At 35.9% G+C, this 20,114-nt stretch overlaps 1 protein-coding gene across 2 annotated transcripts; it reads right to left on the bottom strand.

The window, feature by feature from the left end:
• Positions 1-5,365: 5,365 nt before the first annotated feature.
• Positions 5,366-7,710, bottom strand: LOC104899625 (probable disease resistance protein At1g52660). Of its 2 annotated transcripts, XM_010686848.4 has the most exons (3): positions 7,474-7,710; positions 5,810-7,047; positions 5,366-5,700 (listed from the first exon to the last, which is right to left on the bottom strand). In XM_010686848.4, the coding sequence occupies exon 2, from the start codon at positions 7,031-7,033 to the stop codon at positions 5,846-5,848; it is 1,188 nt and encodes a 395-aa protein (XP_010685150.1). In that variant the 5' UTR covers positions 7,034-7,047; positions 7,474-7,710; the 3' UTR covers positions 5,366-5,700; positions 5,810-5,845. The 2 variants fall into 2 exon arrangements, with proteins under 2 accessions (XP_010685150.1, XP_010685149.1); XM_010686847.4 differs by having other exon boundaries at positions 5,366-7,047.
• Positions 7,711-20,114: the final 12,404 nt, after the last annotated feature.

Raw genomic sequence — 20,114 nt, 5'->3', positions numbered from 1 at the left:
CTCTCAGCAAAATAAAAACTCTTGTGCGAAACACCGAAAGCCTTAGAAACCCTAGGGGAGATTGACAGCTGCTAGCTTCGCCTTGGTGGCTGTCGAACCCCCTCCCCCTCTCCCCTTTTTTTCGTTCCTTATTTCCGTTTCCTAGTTTATTTGTTGTTTATTTGTTGTTTAGTTGTCGCGCTGCCCTTCGCTCATCGCTAGTTAACGGAGGACGAAAGTCGCCGTTGAGTTGGGAGTTTGGCACCGCACGCCGCGAAGAGCAACTCTCTAGATCCTGGTTCTTCTTTAGTTAAAGGAATGGGTCAAGGGTGCGGGTCAAGGGTGCGGTGGTGGATGACGCTCCAGACCCGCAAACAGTGGAGGTTATGTGTCAAAGGTTCGTGGCCTTGGCTCGAGTTTAGGTGGTTCTCCAGCGACTATAAGGAGTTCTCCTTTGCTAGTATTGTCTTTTGGTGTGGTTTGTGAATTTCTCTGCAAGTGTACTCTAATAGAGTTTCTTTAGTTGTTCACCCGCGTTTTTCCCTTCCTATTACTTTCTGTTACTAGGGTTTGTGTTGTTCATTCTTACCTGCTCCCCGTCGCTGCCGGTTTGCTTGTGTTGATGGTTTCCATCCCCATCCCCGCCCTCGTCCTCATGTCTTGTAAACATAGTCCCGTAGTTAGTTTTGGACTTTCCCTCCACCTTCCCCCAGTTAGTGTCGGGCTCCCCTATCTCTTCCCCCATGTAGTGTCAGGCTCCGCCCTTCTCCTTTCCCCCTGTTAGTGTCGGGCTTCCCCTTCCCTTCTCTCCTGGTTGTTGGAGTTTCTAAATCACCAAGTTAGGTAATTTCTTAAAATGTGTATTAGATATTCGAATAAAAAGAGTGCGTTATTTTCGCATTGTTAAAGAAGTTTTCCATGGTTGGTTGTGGCCATCGACAAGTATTTATCTGTTGGGTCCAATTTGGTGGTTCAAGGTTGTTATATTAGTTTATGTCGTTTTGGGGAATATGATTTGAGGAAAAGGTAACTCTAAAAGTTCATGAGCATGGACGAGGCGATGATAGGTTTTCATGGTTTGGGACATCTGTAATCTGGTTTTGCAAACCGGAGGTGTGTTCGAGAGCTTCACTTATTTGGCTCTCTCTCTAGCTTGGCATTGATCCTCATGGTCCTTGCCTTGACAAATTCAAATATGAAGGCGGCACCCCAGTTGTATCTGGGGGTTTTCAGCACGCCCACTCATCTGCGTTTCTCCTACCTCATGGAGAAACCAGAAATATTCTCAAGCGAGAGTAATGAGTCACAACAAAACGTGACTCTTCAAAGTATCATGAGCTCAGAATCCCAAGCGATAGCAGGTTGTTGGGATTGCTCATGCGGCGAGACGCGACACTCGTCGTTGATTGTTCGTTGTCCGGATCGTGCACGTCATCCGCTTCTTCTACCACTTCCATCAGCATTCCGAGGTTCGAATCCACCATTACCCGCACTGTCGAGAGACACCCCCCTTCCTAAGCGCTTTTGTATCAGTTTTACTTATTTTGGTTTTAGTTGGAATGTGCGAGCTTATAAAGCTCATTTAGATTTGTTTGTTTGATTGTTTTCGATTTGGATGTATTAGCATTAGGTTGTACTTTTGCTTTTAATTAATGCAAGTTTTCCTTCAAAGAATTCATCAACAAACTAGTTGCCGACTAAGGTGGCTTTGTTTGGCAAGAGATCTCTTCAACTTCTCTTCAATTTTTCTTGGAAGGGTGTTATTCAACTTAAAAGATCTTCCTTGTTACTGTTCCTACAGATACCAAGGAGCATCTATTTGTGTGCGGTGTGGGGTGGGTAAAGTAGGAGAGAGAAATGGGTTAAGATAAATAACAAATAAAAAGGGTTTAAAGTAGGAGAGAGGAAAGGAGTAAAATTGAATTAATAATGTAATGTGGACCATATGATAGAGACATGAGAGGGTAAAAAGGGGAAAAATTCCAAATAAGGAATAAAGTAAAAGAGGGAATATCTTTTGAAAAGGCACTTAAATGGAAAGAGGGAAGATCTTTAGGAAACGGATGGAGTGTATCTCTTATTTTGTATTTGTAAGAATTATAAAAAAATAAATATTAAAAGAATATATATTAAGACGAATCTAACAACATTCCACATGACTATATCTTTATTCACATATAAATCACAAAGGATGGTCAAAGTGAAATTTGTGAATAGTATAAAATGTCAAAGTGTAACATGTAAAAGAAAACGGAGGAAGTAGTAATATAATAGGTGAAGAAAGAATTTGAAATGTAAAAGTCACTTGATTATTGCGAAACTCAGTTTTTGTGGTAAGGATTGTCTCTTGTGATATTTGTGTAGTACATGAGTTGCTTATTGCAATTAGATTAGCAGGAGATGAAGTAGGAGCATTAAGCCTACTGTAATGGAGTGAAAATTCTAGATATGGAATAATTTCACTAGATCTGAGCTTTTTGAAAATACAACAATTATCTAGGAGTTTTTTTTTTTGTACTCAGTAGGTAATTAACCATATGAAATAGATTTTAATTTTCCTACCTTTACTTTGGTGAAGGTTTATTCCCTTTCCACACTATCTTCCCCTATTTGATTAACTCACACAATTCTACTCTTAGGGGGTGTTTGGTATGAATACTGTAAACGGAATGGAAAGGATTTTGATAAGGAGGGGAAAGGGTAATAATAAGTGTTACCCTTATTAGTTGTTTGGTATCCTAATGGAATAGAAACAAATATAACCCACTCCTTTTCCTCTTGTTTGAGGAGTGAAACGTTATTTGTTTCCTTAGGTTTTTGAGTGGAAACAACTTGGGGGGATGTGTTTCCCTCAAGTAACGGTAATTGTTACTTTACACACTAACCAAACAAGTAGAAATGGATTTTGTTATTTGATTCCGTTTCTTTTGTGAAAAAACATGATACCAAACACCCCCTTAGAAAGATATTTAGAAAACGAATTTAAGACATCTTATACGAACAATTGTATTTTATTTGTCTAATTATACGAGTAATCTACCATATAGGTAGCAATTAATACTCCCAATTACTTTTACAATGTTGGGATGTCCAAAATGTCATCTTTCTTGTATTCATTATAATAAGTGGTGGTTGAGTTTCCCAATATTATCCTACAACTGAACTTTCAATGGAGCAATATACTTCTACTACTACTAGAGAAATAACACTGCCGTAAATAAGGGAGATTTTCATTATAAATTATTACCCCTAATGCATATAATGGTAATTAACCCTAGGGACTGTTATGTCAAAAAAACAGAAGAATAGGGAATGACTATTTTTTTTTTTAGGGAAAAAAGGAACCAATTCATTATAAGAAAAGTCAAGATTCAACCAAAGTGACAAAACTTCGGGGAAAATTGTTCAACCATACAACTTCAGACTCATTACTAACTACCCACCTGGCCACAAGATGAGCAACTGTTTTGCCACTTCTTCTTACATGTTCACAACGGAAAGCATCAAAAGAAAGACTAATGCCGGCTATGTCTTTGTAGTGAAGGAAAACGGGTGCAGCACCCCTTTTATTCTTCTGGACAGCAGTTACTAGGTTTAGAGCATCACATTCCAGCCACATCATTTTTGTACCACAATTGTCTAGCAAACAGAACACCATGTCGCGCCGCAGCTGCCCCCATCATACTTGCAAGCCATTTTGCATTAACATGCTTGGCATCAGCTGCCAATATAATCCCATCAGCATCGCGAATCACCATGCCGAAACGACCACCAGTTATAGTAGAAACATGAGCGTCAGTGTTCACTTTCACCCAACCCAAAGGAGGTTTACGCCAACCTGCCGCTGAAACCACGACATTGTTACAAAGTGAAACTCCTGAAACAGGGGTCCTATACTCTCTAAAATCATTCACTAGCTTGCAGAAACTTGTAGCAGTCAGCCAGTCAACACAGGGGATGGCACAACATTCTCAAAAATAGCTTGATTACAACATGTCAACGCTGCCCAGCTTAGCGTTGCAAAGAAGCACAACTCATCCTTGCCCACCTTGTGCCATCCACATGAAGCGGTCCGCAAAGGAAGACACCGGAGCCTCCAACAAATACCCACTAAACTCATTGTTGCTCCGGATAACAGAGATTACAGTACAAACAAATAAAGCATATCTGACATGATTTTTCTAAAACAATGTGTCTGGCAAACAGTCGTTCTTTCAGTGCCAAAATCCCCTTGCACTAATTTTTAAAAAGACAGGTTAGCGAGAACATTTTCATAACTTCAATGTATGTGTAATGAACTGATGAATTTGGGCAGTAAAATTAAGAAGAAGATGATGATTTTGATATTTATAAAATGGAAATTACATAAAATAAAGATAGATTGCTAAGTAGTTCAGTGACTTGACAGACTGCCAAAGCTAACCACTAGAAAGAACTCTCAAATATATTCTTCATAATCCTTTCCTATCACTAACATCCTCCACTGAGTTCAAGCATAATCAATCATTCAGTGCAGAAACACATTTAAATTAATTCCAAGGAAGCCGGAATACTGAAACCAGCAAATCAAGAAAATATCCTTGTTTGCATCAGCAGTAACTACTTTGGATGGTTAACCTTCCCAGCGAGATACACCACAGGGTGCATTTTAGATGATCCAGATTCACATCTGTTCAGCACCAGATATGTAAGGAAAGAAAGGAAGAAAACAGAATAGAAAAGTAATAAAAGGTGGAAACATGATGGAACCTATTCTCAGTAGCTTCAAACTTTTACTGGAAGTTGCAGGTGAACTCTGGGGTCTATATACCATATAAGAATGACACTCGAGATTCAAGAAGCAAATCACAAGACCACTTTGTCACTTCCTAAGTTAAGGCATGCATGTAGGTAATAGTAGGGACCCCTTCCTACGGTTAACATCACCAACCCCAAGCCACTCTGCTGGTTTGCCGCAAACACTTCGTTTAGATACCAATCATGGAGAGAAGGTAGTGGAGGGAAGAAAGGTATTTGGTTTACTTAAAGGGGAATAAATATAATCTCTTACCAATTGCCTTCCGTTCTTCCAAGTGATATCCAAAACGAGGAAAATGGGTCTATTCCCTTCCTTTTACTCTTTTTCTCTCCAAATTCCCCTATTAGTTACACTTTAATGGTTTGTTCTTTTCACCTTAAAAAAAGTAGTTTCAAGGCTCCGTATGCCCAATGAGGTCTAAAAAGTTCAAGTTAGGTGAACATAAGTACCGAGATTGTTGGGTTGGATTTCGAAGAAGTTGACTTCTAAATCCCCCCCCCCCTCTTCCAAGATCTACCATATGACTTGCTCATTCATACATAGAACAGAGTAAAATTTGCATTCACAAGTAATGAAGCAAGCAGAAGAGAATACAAAAATGCTCAATTTCTTGCTGACAGAGGAAATAATTTACATTCCATAGGCAGAATGAAAAAAACTCAATTATGACATCTATGCACACAAAAATCTCAACCGTAATGAAAAGTCATAAAAAAAAAGCCTCATACTTCCCTGATGCCTTCCCTGCCGGAGCTTGTTGACAGTCGCTGTTCTCTTACCGTGATTATAGCTTACCATGACAACATCACTGATTATAAAAAAACGGGACTTAACAGAACAATCACGTTATTCTCTTGATGCTGAGCTCCTTGAGCATCCAGTTCCCAGCACTATCAAAACATGGTTCCTGAAATGAGGAACAGCTGACAACCCACAGAAACGCAAGTGATTCAGTTAAGATCATGCTCTTGCCCCTCTCATCAAATAAAATTATCAGTTGCCTTCACATTCAAATTTCAATATTTTGTTAACCTGGCATATGAGCTGAAGGAGATGTCTCATTCCTCCCTAGGATGACAAGGAAGAATGGCAGAGAGCCGTAGCAATCTTCAGTCTTTTACTTTCACGCCTAACTTCAGGAATTATTTGAAGTTTGTTCTTTGTCCCAAGACATCCTGATTGATATAGTGCATATCTCCATTCATGAGGGTCATCTTTGCCACACATGGAAGTAGCCAGCTGTACAATCTCATGTGGAACACCAGAACATGAATCTGCAAGTAACATAGGCATGTCTCCAAGAGAGGGTTCAGAGCCCTCACCAATCCTTGCTTCAAGCCTGAACAGCTGGTATGCTTCTTCACTTGGAAGGCGTTCAACTTTAATTGCTTCAAAACCATCCAACATTCTGCACAGCAAAGTAGAGCTAGTACTTAATACCAATTTGCACCCGCTGCCTTCTGCAGGGAGTGGAATTCCTACACGGTCCAGAGAGAAACCAGCTTGTGGTACACCATCTAAGAAAAGTGCAAACCTGCCAAGACTTGCAAATGTATGTGACAATTTCGTAGCCCTTCTACTCACATCATCAACTCCAGAAAGATCACAGTTAACAACTGCAGCAACAGCATCTTGAAAACTCTTAATGGTGAACACACAAGGGGAAAGGACCCATAAAACACAATCAAACATGTCTAGCGCGCAGTTGTGCAAGTGCTTCATCAAATGGGTCTTACCAATGCCTCTTGGACCATGAATAGCAATCCTTCCAACCGAATCATCTTTCAGCCGGAGCTTAAGATGGTTCAAAGTTATAGAAGCACTTCGGCCAACTAATCGTTTGACGGGTATATGATAGCCAGCACACAAGCCACGGGCATCATATAAAGCCTGTTTAAGGAGAGCATCACCCTTCAACTGATGGACTTTCATAGCATAAACCAATTGGCAACCATCCCATCTCATCTTAGGACTCCCAAAGAAACACCTCCATCTTCCAACTTGGCTTAACAAGCCTCTAGCTTCCTCCAGAAGCTTCTGACCCTCAGCCATCCAGTGGCCGAGGTCATCATTTCGCTTTCGCTTCTTGCTTCGTCGAACCGGACAGGAAGTGATTTCTCTATGAAGGTCAAGCCTCCTAGCAGTTAGGGATTCAGCTTCACCCTTGAGAATTCTTTTTCTCTCATCAAGGCTGGCTACTCCACTCAAAAAGGTTAAAAGACCAAAAATTCCCACAAATATGGCTACTGGCTCCATAGCTATTACTTCCCCTGGATAAAATTCAGCACATCAAAATTCCAACTTTCCCCAAATTTCATAAACACAAACCCTAATTCCAATTTAATAAAAAAAACCTAATTTCAATCTCAAATTCAACAAAAGTAATCCCCTCTTTTTATCAGCATAGAATAATTAGACGCTAAACACGAAACTAAAATAAAATTACAATTTAAAGCAAATGATGATTATTGATTAACACAAAGTTAAAAATCGAAAATCAGATAATAAAAGTGACACTTGCTCAAAAATTAGAAAAAAAAGATGAACAAAATATACAACTATATACAAGGATGATCAGAAGTCAGAAGTAATCAAATGACGTTAATCAAACGTAAATTAATAGGAATAATGATGAAGCAGAAATCCCAAATGAATATCAAGAATCAAAAATCGAAAAGAGGGAAAGTTATGTTTACCTTAAAATGGACGAATTACAAGTACGATTCAGCTCAGAGAAGAGAGACAATATGAGTAATTTGTGTTGTCTGTTTTTGTTGTTTGAAGGAAATTCAACAAAATTCACTTTATAGGAGTATCTTTGTTAATATATAAGGAGCTGCTCTTATTGAGATAAGTAGGTTCACTTATCAACATGCTTTTATAGTAGAGTGTCAACTGTGAAAATCAACAGTTCTTAGTGGAGCTTCTACTTCTCGGCTTCTTTCCTCGCAACTTCTCAAGCTAAACAAGCTAAACGCGTCACAACTCCACATGGGATTATGGGAATCTATAAGTTGGGTTGGGGCCTTGGGGGTCCGGGTCTTGGGGGTCTTGGGGGTCTTGGGGGATACGTGAATACGTCGATACGGATATCGGAAGGCCAAAAAGTCGTATTTGGCATGCGTTTTTAAATTGCTCCAAGGCTTAAACTTTAAAGGGCGTTGTGGCCTTGTGGGACTACTATTCTACTAATCACACATTCACATTAGGTAATATCCAAGCTATGTTTTATCGTTAATTAATATTAGTTAAAAATATAAGTGTTTAAATTAATATGAGACAATTAATCTGGACGCTTACATGTATAGATTTTTTTTTTCTTTTAACCGAGGAGGTAGGAATGGCAACGGGTCGGACTTGGACCGGATTATGCATAATCCGACTCCGACCCTACAAGAAGTCGGATTTTAAATCTGAGTCCGACTCCGACATCCGACTCCGATAATCCGAGTCCGACCCGACTTAAAATCCGAACACTCGACTCTGACTCCGATCCGACTTAAAATCAGAACATCCGACTTAAAATCCGGACATCCGTCTCCGAATCTGATCAGACTTATTTTTCTATCCATTTTTTATAATAAATTAGTCTTCTATAATACAATAATCTAATCATTATAATTTATTCTTATAATCATATGGAAATCTTATATAGTACAAATAATTCAAATATTATCATTATTTAAAACAATCATTTCTTCAATGGAAAAATCCTATATAATACAGTTGGTTGAAAGTCGAAGTCAGGTTATACATAAATTATACATTAAAATAAATAAGAAAAAAAGATTGATTGACTCAAAGTCGGAGTCGGATTTGAATGTCGGATTATTTTATGAGATCCGACTTCGACCCTCCTCCGACTCGGAGTCGGACTTTTTAAACGGAGTCGGAGTGGGATTACTTTTTTGTCGGAGTCAACTCGGATTTTTTCCTTCGGATCGAAGCGGACTAAGGTCGGATTCGGACTGTATTGTCATCCCTACGAGGAGGTCATGAAATGTGTGAGTGACTTAAATACCATTGTTGAGATATGATATTGAATTTGTTTTCAAAGTAAATTGTTGCAATAACCCTTTTGCCGTGTAGATATTTTAATAAATGTTGATCACATTTGAATATTTTATAACATTTGATTGATCATATAAATCTTATTGTTAGTGATATTCCAATTTTTTTTGTTTTTCATATTTTTTTTTCTATTAATATATATTTACTTCACTCGTTTATCTCTGGTACTTTTTTATATATTTATATCAACATGTATGTCCAAGTGGAATGTCAAATATTATTGAATGACTTATAAAAACAACTAAGATTTTGACCACAAAAAATAAAAACAATAGAAATTTATTATGTAATTATTATATTTATTTCACCTTCACTCGCTGTAACACCCCGATAATTCTCTATTTTTCGAAAATACTTTTATAACATACAAGTTGAGAATTACCCAAGTATTATTGCCCGTGTGATAACGTATCGGCTTATTCAGAATTTTGCAGCGGAAAAACATTAACTAAACTTTAACTTTAATAAAACTCAAAATGAATAACAAATGTTTAGGTCTTAACAAACCAACTTAATAACTCACAACTCAAATAAAATATGTTCTAAGTAAAACAAGAATTAAACTAAGCTAGTTACACAACTCTCCACTCCAGATTCCCAATGATGCACATCTGCGAACCTGTAATGTCAATGATATACTGAATCTGCTCACCATAAAGGATCATCACAGGATCAATAAGCAAAGTCATGATCACACACACAAATAAAGCACGTAATCAGCAAAGTTGAATACTACATATCAAACATAAACATTCCTAAACATGATACTAAATAATTAGCATGCAGGGATAAATAATAATATAAACATATAATATTCTGCAGACAACTTTTACTGTACTAGACTCTAAACATCATTTCTTCCTTTAAATGAAATAGTTATTGGAACGAGTTGTCTTGCCTACTAATGTTTCACCTACGAAGACGAAATACGGTCATGACTCTGTATTCCAGAATGACCTGCGATATCGAGGAACCTTTGAACTGAAAGAGGGATGGTGATCAATCCATTCCTAGAAAAGTTATGGCACGCTCACCATAACCCCAACCCTTAATGTCCAACTCTACACGTGCAACAGTCTAAAGTCTATAACTATTCTCATTACACTTTACGTTATTTACATATTATTACTTGTGTTGACACACACATACCAATAACACATAAATAATAATCAGACAGTCACAACATAACTTCTTTTATCTTTGGATTTAACAAGTGATCACAACTTACAATCCAAGACTACTTTAATTCCTTTTTATTCTGAACTCACTTTACTTGTTGAACCTAGCCAACAATAATCTTACCTTTATATAGGCATAACTTGTAAACTTACCAAATAAGGTCCACACCTCATAAGATAATAAAATAATACTTCTCAAAGAATACATGCAAAACATGATTCAACTTCTATAACATATACTAATTCTCTGCGAATTAATAAATAAACTTTTTTGACATGCTTGCATCAATTATACCATACAAACATATAATTCGATATTCATAATAACTTCCAAGTCACATGTTGCACACAAGCATAAAACATGTAAAATAATTTCCTGAAATCACATATATGAACAACGTAGGTTCCTATACATGATACTAAAATTTAAATCCTCCTTAGAACATGATACTAAGTCACATAGCACGTAATTATGTACGTACCTCGTGAAAACTAACTTGTAGGCCACTTTTAAATCTCTAAAAGTTCCCTACGAAATATTCTCCGCCTAGAAATCAATGTAATCAAAATCAACAACTTTAAATAAAAATTACAACAGCCTTAAAGTACTTAAAACCCCCTTTAAAAACGTCTAAAAGTCGAGTTTAATATCAAAACTTGAACCATTTTTAATTCCTAGCATAGGACTACCATACTAGTAATTAAAAACTCTTAAAAACTCTATAAATAAACCTTTTCTGAAATTACAGCAACTTTAAAAATTAATAAACCTCCTTAAAACATGTATAACAGATTTAAAATCATATTCTAAGTTAATCTCATAGTACATAATATGCTACTATAGTTTTCTAGTAATTTAAAACCCTAAAAACTCATGTTTTCATGATTAAAACTAGGGAATATTGGGAAATTCTATATGGTGACCTTGTATTATTTTAAATTCTATTTGGTAGCCAAAAATAAACTTCTTTACATACCGTGACCCTGTACTAGTTTGCCTTTTTAACTCGTGACATTACTAAGCCTAAAACGTTATGTTAACGTTAAGTTTTCATTTTTTTTCGTTGTATAATGCGTTAGGTTAGCTTAGTAACTTGTTTCCCTCCAAAAAAATTTGTTAGTTTCCCTCCCAAATGTATTAGCCCCTTCCCCATATAAACAGGTCCTCAAAGAACCTAAAGCACCATTTTTTTTCTTCCTTTAATTCTGTTTCTCTTCAATGGCTTCGTCTTCAAATGCTTCTTCTTTCTCAAGCTTGGATGCTACTAATGAGGGTCCTTTTGTGTGGGTTAAATTGAGACGCTGTGTTTGCCAATCTAATGCATATTTTGAGATTAAAATTTCTGGATCTACTGCTAATCCTAACAAGCTATACTATAAGTGCAAAGCGTGTGGAAAATTTGGCTGGGTTGCAGATGCAGATATGAAGAACGAAGTTGCTGCTGTGGGTTATGGAGTTAGGGAGATGGCAGTTAGGGAGATGGCAGATGGGATAGCTGATGTCAAAGAGAAATTAGGTTCATTTGTTAAATTCATGGAGATGGTTGTTAAAATGACATGGTTTATGTACATAGTTATGGTTATTCTTGTAATGTTGAAATAGTTACTTACTAGGCTGTATTTCCAGTTGTACTTTTGCAAATCAAGAAATGAAGTTTAATTTCTCCAAAATAATTCATCCATTATATCTAAATGAAGTTTAATTTCTACAAATCACATAATGTGCAAAAAGAGGCTTACATTCCTAACAACCTTCTATGAAAACAAAACATGGTTACTCATTAGACAAATTTATAAACTAAATAGGTTGTGACATGGTCAGTCTTGCACTTCTTCTTGGTTGGACCTGATGCACTGGTTGTGAAGATGTGGTTGCTCTATTCTCTTGTTGCTTCTTTTGTTTTGCTGTTGCACCCCCCTTACAAGTTAAAGAGTTATGCCCAAACTCTTTACAGTTGCCACACCTAATGGTCTTGGACCTCTTCCCTTTTTGCTGCTCATCCTCCTCCCTTCTCCTATTTCTGCATGGTCTTCCTGCCCCTCTTTTCATCACTGGGGGTGCAATCTCAGGTAGCACATTCTCAGGCTCTGGCCATTGTTCAGGGTCAGGTATTGACTTTATATTGGATGAGTAGGCTCTCTTATACACCTCCACACTATACCAACTGCTTACATACTTGTGAGGATCCTCTTTGGCATGTAAAATGGCCCTCATACCATGTTTACATGGTATTCCACTTATTTGCCACAAATTACAAGCACAAGTTCTGTTAATCAGGCTCACTGGCAGAACTGACCTCCCATCATGTACTTCAAACTCTCCTTGACCAAAGAAATAAGCTTTGCAAGTCCTTGAATCTTGGCATAGGGTGTGTACCCTCTTGACAATATTGGGGCATATGTCAGTGTTTTCCCAGCCCTCACAAATCTGCCTTCTGGATGCTAGCCTGACCATTGTTACTCTTCTTATACCTGCAAATAAGATAAAAAAAACAAGTCAACACAGGCCTATTAACTTGAAATAACAAAAAAAAACACATATCATACCTTCTAGAAGTGTCAACACAGGCCTGCATCTATCTATGCCAAGTGTAGCATTAAAGCTTTCCACAAAGTTTGTCTTATTAACATCACTTTTAATATCAGGGTTGAATTGCCACTTTGTCCACCTACTTTGATCTCCTAACTTTGAAAGCCATACTCTTGTGTTAGGATTTACTTTGTCCAAAGCTTCCATTGCCTTCTTAAAGGTGAACTTAGATGTGGCTCCACAAGCCTTCCAAAATAAACTGAACAGTAGAGGACCTGGAAAGACCCTCTTCCAGTTTTTACTTAAGTGTTTACAGCAATACCTTCTCCCAACTTTTGGCCAATGCTCAGTCAATGCCATGTCAATGCCCTTGTGAAGAACAGAAAAAACATCAAACTTCTGCATCAGTTATAATATAATACAATAATTAAGAAAAGCAAAGAAAATAATTACAAAATATATGTACCTTTTGCCTATCAGATATAATGCACCAGTTGTCACCTCTACCACTATCCTTCAATGCATTCTTCAAATGCCACACAAAGAATGCCCAACTTTCACCATCCTCACCGGGTACAATAGCCCAAGCAAAGGGGAATATTTCATTATTGCCATCAAGGGCTATTGCAGACAAAAGAATGCCCCCATAGTTACCCTTAAGGTGTGCACCATCCACACCTATCAAACTTCTGCATCCAGCAAGTACCCCCTCCAGAGGTCCTTTTAGAGCAATGAATATAGAAGAGAAAGACAATGGTCTTTCTGGATGATCTGGGGGTGTCCATGCACAAATTGCAATAGAATCAGGGTTTGTTTCTTTGACAATTTCACAATATCTAGGCAATAAACTATAAGAAACATCATGCCCCCCATGTATTTCTATCAATGCTTCTGCCCTCATTTTGTAAATAGTGCTCTGTTTCATTTGGATTCCATATCTCTGCCATAACAACTCATTCAGAGACTTTGCACTAATGTCATTGTTTGCTCTGATATCATCCAGTAGCTTCTCTTTTGCCCACTTGCAGGTTACCATTGGGTTGCTTACTTCTAGCCCCAGACAAGTGTGTTCTGAGTTTTGGATGGATTTGATGGCCCAAGTTGTGCCATCTGGTAGCCTTGAAGCATGTAGTCTCCACATACAACCCTGGGCAGAACATACTGCAGTGTACCTAGTGTTACTAGCTTTGTCAACAACCACAGAGAAACCACATTGAATGCAGTAGTCTCTCACCACATTTCTCAAATGATGCTTGTCTAGAAATAACATCCAAGGCCTAAGCACTATCTTTCCAAACTCATCATCACCATATACCTCACCATTCTGGTATAACCTCTTCAAGTAGTTAGATTCATGTTTTCCATCAATCTTGACATCATCATCATCTTCAAAATCATGGCCCTCATATGGGTCATACTCATCATGAATGTTTTCCAAACCATCATGATCAGATAAGCCATCCTCAGAGACCAAACTCTCATCAGTGTCAGTCCCATTTCCAGTAGGTGAGTACATTTCATCATCATCCAAGTTATGCCCCCCTTCATCTGTGTGCAAACTAATTGCAGCATTGTTAAGATCAGTTCCATGGCTGCTACTGTTCCCACTAATAGGCCTCACATTCAACCCTTTTCTAGCTGTAGTGGTTTTAGGGATTTTTTTTGCTCCAGCAGATGTTGTTTTAGATGCCTTTGATGAACCCTCAGTTGTACCAGAAGCAGTATTAGGGTGTAACATAACTAGATTCATGTCATTCACAGTGGTACTAATAGTAGTCACTATTGTTCTATGGCTAGGGCTAGTACTAGGACTATGTAACAATGGAATGTGTTCCACAGGTTCATTTTCTTCCCTAGTTACATGAGCCCTCCCCCTTCCTCTTCCCTTTCCTGTACCTCTTCCCTTAAGGCTAGCTCTCCCCCTACCTCTTCCCCTTCCTCTGACTGGACTGGTGGGTACACCTTCATTGATTACATCAATCCATGTTTCCTCTATTGCTAGGTTAACTGGATTGTCATTTGGTGAATAAGGGATAGAGGCATTAATTGTGTCAAGAAATTCAGTAGCAGAACAAATCTGAACTTCTCTATGCCTTTGGCTCCTACTAGGTGTGTTAGTGGCAGTTGGTTTCAAAGAGGGTGCAATAGGTTGTGACAACCCATCATTACTCTCCACAACTTTCTTCCCAGACCTTAAGCTTTTCACAGCCTTCATGAGTTCAGATGGTTCACTAAGTTCCCCAACCCAAATGTAGATTAACTTAGACCCAGGTAAGTTAGCAAACATTTTCATTAAGTCACTGTCTGTTTGTAATTCAATGTGTTTCATCTTAAACACATAATTAAAGAAAGGGTTCTTTGGGACTTGAATTTTGTTTTCCCGGGCCTTATCTTCGTACTCTATAACTAAGTCAATTAAATTGACAGTATCAATATCACTTACAACCAAATCAACATCAAAACCCTTATATTGAAATTTCAAAACCACAGGTTCAGACATTCTTCAAGAGCAAAATATACATGCAAGAAAAACACATAAACATACTATCAACAACTAGAAAATGAAGAGAAGAACAAAAAACCAATGAAATTCAGGAAAAAATCGACATACCTGGACAATAATCGAACCTTTACAAACCCAGGAGATGCCAAAAATCGAACCTTTTTTTGCAACCTTACTCCTCAATTGCACTCTTACATTCGAAGCTCGCTCAAAAATTAGGGTTTAGGGTTGAATCGCATTCGAAGCTCGCGCAAAAAATGCCCCAAATTCGCAGGTGGGGAAAATTTTTAAGCTTCAATCGTAATTGAACAAGGACACAGTTGTTTTTGGTTCAGAAGAAAAACATGGCAAAGAGAGAAGTCAAACTTTAAACTTAGGTTTTTAAAGTCAACTAACGTTTATTTAGTTTGTAATGTCACGTTTCCTAACTGCAAGCTAATTATAGGTCACGGTATGTAAAGAAGTTTATTTTTGGCTACCAAATAGAATTTAAAATAATACAAGGTCACCATATAGAATTTCCCTTAAAACTAAGAATCTAATCATAATAACAAATATGAAATTTTCTTGTATTATAAACTATAGATATCATAAATTACTTATTAAAAATGGTAACTAAAACTAATAAACATGATTGATAATAATAGAAAACATAAAAAAAAAAATAGTCTTTAATGGAAACTTGAGGAAGAAGAAAAGAAAAAGGGAGAAAAGAGTGAAATACCGAAATCGCGAGTGAACTATGGCAGCATAATTACGAAACATGCAGAGGCCATAACTAATAGAATAAGAATTGTAATTGAGTGATTCTTGAGCCTAAATTCAATAACTTTTCGAGATCTACAACTTTCAAGAAGTAAGTTTTGGCTAAAAGTAAACAGAATTATGAGAAATCTGGCCAATCAGATTCGGGTGAGAGAAAAAACGAGTGAAGGGAGAGAAAGAAAACCATGAGGAGAAAGAATATAAAGGCCGGAATCAATTGAGTGTGAGGAGAGAAAAAATATATCTTTGTGTGGAATAAAATAATTGGGTAATAAGGTATTTATATAAAGGCTTCCTTTTTGGACTTAGGAAAAAGAGATAAGCTTTAATGAAATTTGATGATCATCAAGATAAATAACTTAAGACTTTAATCATCAATATGACTCTTTTTCCTTTTTATCCTTTTAGGATTTTTAGGTTTCTCAGTTCCATTAGACTTCTTTTTCAATATAATTTAGTTATTAAAACTTTAATCAAAACATGCTTAATTAAAATATTCTCAATTTTATTAGGCCATGAAAATAATTTCATTTGGCTTTTAAAATAGTCAACCTTTTTAAATAGTCAAATAATTTCCAAACTCATCTGGGTTTAAATATAAATATAGAAATACTAAAATATATTTATAAAATCCTTTAAAATTATGGGGGATTACACTCGCATCAAGGGATGGGCAAGGGTCGGGTCCGGCCGGACCCTAATTTTTTTTGCAGGCCCAGACCCTAAGGGTCGGAAAAAATTGGACCCTGACGCAGACCCTTAGGGTCTGGAGGGTCCAGGACTAAATTCTTTATTTTGCCAAATTTTCAACATTATTAATATCAATAATCATCTGAAATTCGCATGAAACAAACACAAAAAATCGCATGAAACAAACACAAGAATTCGCATGAAACAAACACAAACATATAAATTGGAAAAAACAAAACAAACACAAACTTATAAATTGAAAAAAAAACAAACACAATTCACAAACATATAAACTGAAAAAAAAAAACAATTCACAAACATATAAACTGAAAAAAAAACGAAACGAACACAAACATACAAAATGAAAAAAATGAAACAAATACAACTTACATAAGAGTTCAAAATGGGTGTTTTGGTGTTTTGGTTTACGTTTTAGTCTTTTAGAAAATCAGTTTGTTTTTTTAAAAAAGAAGTTAAAATGTATATATTAAATAAGTTTAGGGTCTAAGGGACGGGTTTGGGTCCAAATTTGACCCAGACCCTAAAAAACTCACTTGGACCCATATCCAACCCCGGACCCTTAGGGTCTGAAAAAGTTGGACCCAAACCCTTAAATAGGGTCAGGTCCAATAAGGTTCAGGTAGGGTTTTGGATCCATTCCCATCCCTACTCGCACTTTGTGCTTATGTTAAGCATCCGTGAAGAAATTATAAAAACATGGGTTTTTTGTCAGAAAGGACCTAATAAAATACAAGTTTTGTGGGGAAGGACCTAATAAAAAAAATTTGTCAAAAAAGACCTAATAAAATACTTTCGATTGTGACCAGGAACCACTTTATGAATTTTCGGCCAAATTTACCATTTACTGGCGTTGATCCTTTTTTTACCCCTAGTTGACTCTTTAATGTTCTGTTCCTATTTTAAATCCAAGGGGATGCAAATTCTTTAGATGGGTGGATGATGAGATGACAGAATGAAAACGAATTGTGATTAATGATCTTGTTGATGAGAAGAAGTTTTTGTTGAATGAGTTGAAGGTGGTAAAGCAAGAAATGGCGTTGATGAAAGCTGACAAATTGAAAGTTGAAGCACAATTTGAGAAGTTGAAGTTGAAGCTGAAATTAAAGATGAAGAAGGAAAAGGTTAAGCCAACGGGAACATTAAGTTTGGGGGTTCAATAGGGATTTGTGTGCTGTAAAATAGAAACAGAACATTAAAGAGTCAACTAGGGGTAAAAAAAAGGAGCAACGCCGGTAAATGGTAAATTTGGCCGGAAATTCATAAAGTGGTTCCTGTTCACAATCGGAAGTATTTTATTAGGTCCTTTTAGACAAAAAAAAATTATTAGGTCCTTTTAGACAAAAAAAATTATTAGGTCTTTCCCCCACAAAACTTGTATTTTATTAGGTCCTTTCTGACAAAAAACCCTAAAAACATATTAAAACATTTGTTAGAAATCTCTTTCATCTCTGTCACTTTTCTCCCTTATCTCTCCAACACTATTAAAATGAATTTAAGTCAACAATCAATAACGTTACCATTTTTTTAGGGGATCAATAGATTTACCTTGCAAGTCACAACTATTCACGAAAGGAGGAATATGGGGCAAAAAAAGATAAGATAAGGTGCAAAAGAAAAAGACTTAATTGCAGAAAACCATTAGAAAATAAGAAAAACATGTGATATGTATACAACCAAGCTAAGTGTAAAAGAAAAATCAAGTCCGACCCCAAAAGAAAATGAATTGTTCCACAAAAATCTATGGTATATCTACTAGCTTTATATGCATAATTTGTATGCGGTGATATTTTTGACTTAGTGTTATTATTCAGTCATAAAATAGCATAAAATTGGTTAGTTGATTATAACTTAATTGAATCATTATCATAAACACATATGATTTCACCCAATTTAATTGTGGTTTTAAGTATGATTATTTTTATTTTCGATTTTAAAAATTACAGTGATTTGTAATATTTTTTTAAGAGAATTTGGCACTTATATAATATTTTTTTGTAAAATTCTAGGTGCCTTTTTTCTTCGCATTATGTACATTTTTATATATTGATGATTATTTTATAACCAAAAGTGCAAAGTTTTTATTATAATTTTGCATTGCCTTTTAAAGACTATTGTGTATTTACGATTGTGAGTAATACTCATTCTTTTGAATTTTTCACTACTAACTTGTGTTTGTCTAACACAACTATTTTTGTAAATGTCATAGCGAATTAAGCATGTGTCATATACCAAGATAAAACAAATTGCACACTTAAATGAAAGTATATCATGCTCCCGTAAATCATAAAAGTTGTGATGTTTCAAGCCTTTAGAGTTTTTCTCTTAAGTATTTGTAGTTGAAAAATGGGGTTTTTTAATAGATAAAAATATTTTTGAGATTGGAGTTATTCAATGTATTACTCCGTATTGATATTGTGCATGGTTTAGTACATATTATTTCCATTTTTAATTTTCTTTGTCAAACATGATGTCCAGTATGCCTTGATTGTGTTTGAACTTTAAATTTGCTGATATGCATTGATTTAGGAAGGTTTTGAGTTGATTGAATTTATTTTGAAATGTTTGGAATATGATTATTATATATGTATGTTTATATCTCTTACTATTGAGGGCATAGTTGTAATTTGACAGGGGACGCTATAACTCCCTCTTCACTTATATAATAAAGATGTGTTGGCAAATGTTTTTTTAAATACTCATGTTGCCACTCCATCACGATTTTTTTCATCATTTCCATATAATAGATCATGACAGGTTCAATGGTAAATGTTAGAACTATTAACGAAAATTGAATAATTATTGCCCTAAGTTGATAGACATTTGTAATAGGTGCGATTAGATAGCATGCACCGACTCTGAGATTATCGGAGTATGAGTAATGACAGCAACGTGCAGAAGATTGTCTATTATCTCCTCCATAAATGTTTAACACATTGTAGAACATTTCTCTAAATAAATTGGAGTATAACTTTGTTCACCATCAATGAGGAACAAGAACAAATGAAGTAGATAAACTTCTCATGTTTGGACTTTGGACCAACAAAAACCAAATTCCCAACATAAATAGGTTGAATATTCTCAACCCAAACTTAACCCTATTTAATAAACCGCACATATATAACCATAATAAATCAACTTGTTGCGAATATTATGTTGTATTACACAAATATAACAATCAAAAAACAAATCTTAAATAGAATTAATTGAGAAACATTACAGGCCACACTAACAAAATTGATAATAACCTTGCAATAGAATATATTAGTGTAATCAGATAAGTTCAGATCAGATCATGCTTATATTTATAAACTCGTTATTACTATTAATACTATTATTTACTAGTACATTTGTTCAAAAGGATTATTATTGTTGTTGTACTTATTAATTATTAATATTGGTAATTATTATTAATCTCATTGTTATCATTATAAACGTCATTGTTATCATTATTTTAAGTTATTTTGTTGTTATTAAATAATAGAAAATTAAAAGCCACGTGTTAAGAACATAAGATTGGCGCAAAAATAAGAAATCTATAAAATATGATAGCTCAAATTCATGACAACAAAACTACTAAGT

The sequence above is a fragment of the Beta vulgaris genome, chromosome 7, assembly GCF_026745355.1.
Source record: "Beta vulgaris subsp. vulgaris cultivar EL10 chromosome 7, EL10.2, whole genome shotgun sequence".
Taxonomy (NCBI): domain Eukaryota; kingdom Viridiplantae; phylum Streptophyta; class Magnoliopsida; order Caryophyllales; family Amaranthaceae; genus Beta; species Beta vulgaris.
The sequence above is the reverse complement of the archived record's forward strand: the minus strand, read 5'-3'. Positions and strand labels throughout refer to the sequence as shown.

Coding starts and splice junctions, on each gene's coding strand:
- LOC104899625 (XM_010686847.4), bottom strand. CDS start 7,033: ATGGAGCCAGTAGCCATATTTGTGGGAATTTTTGGTCTTTTAACCTTT.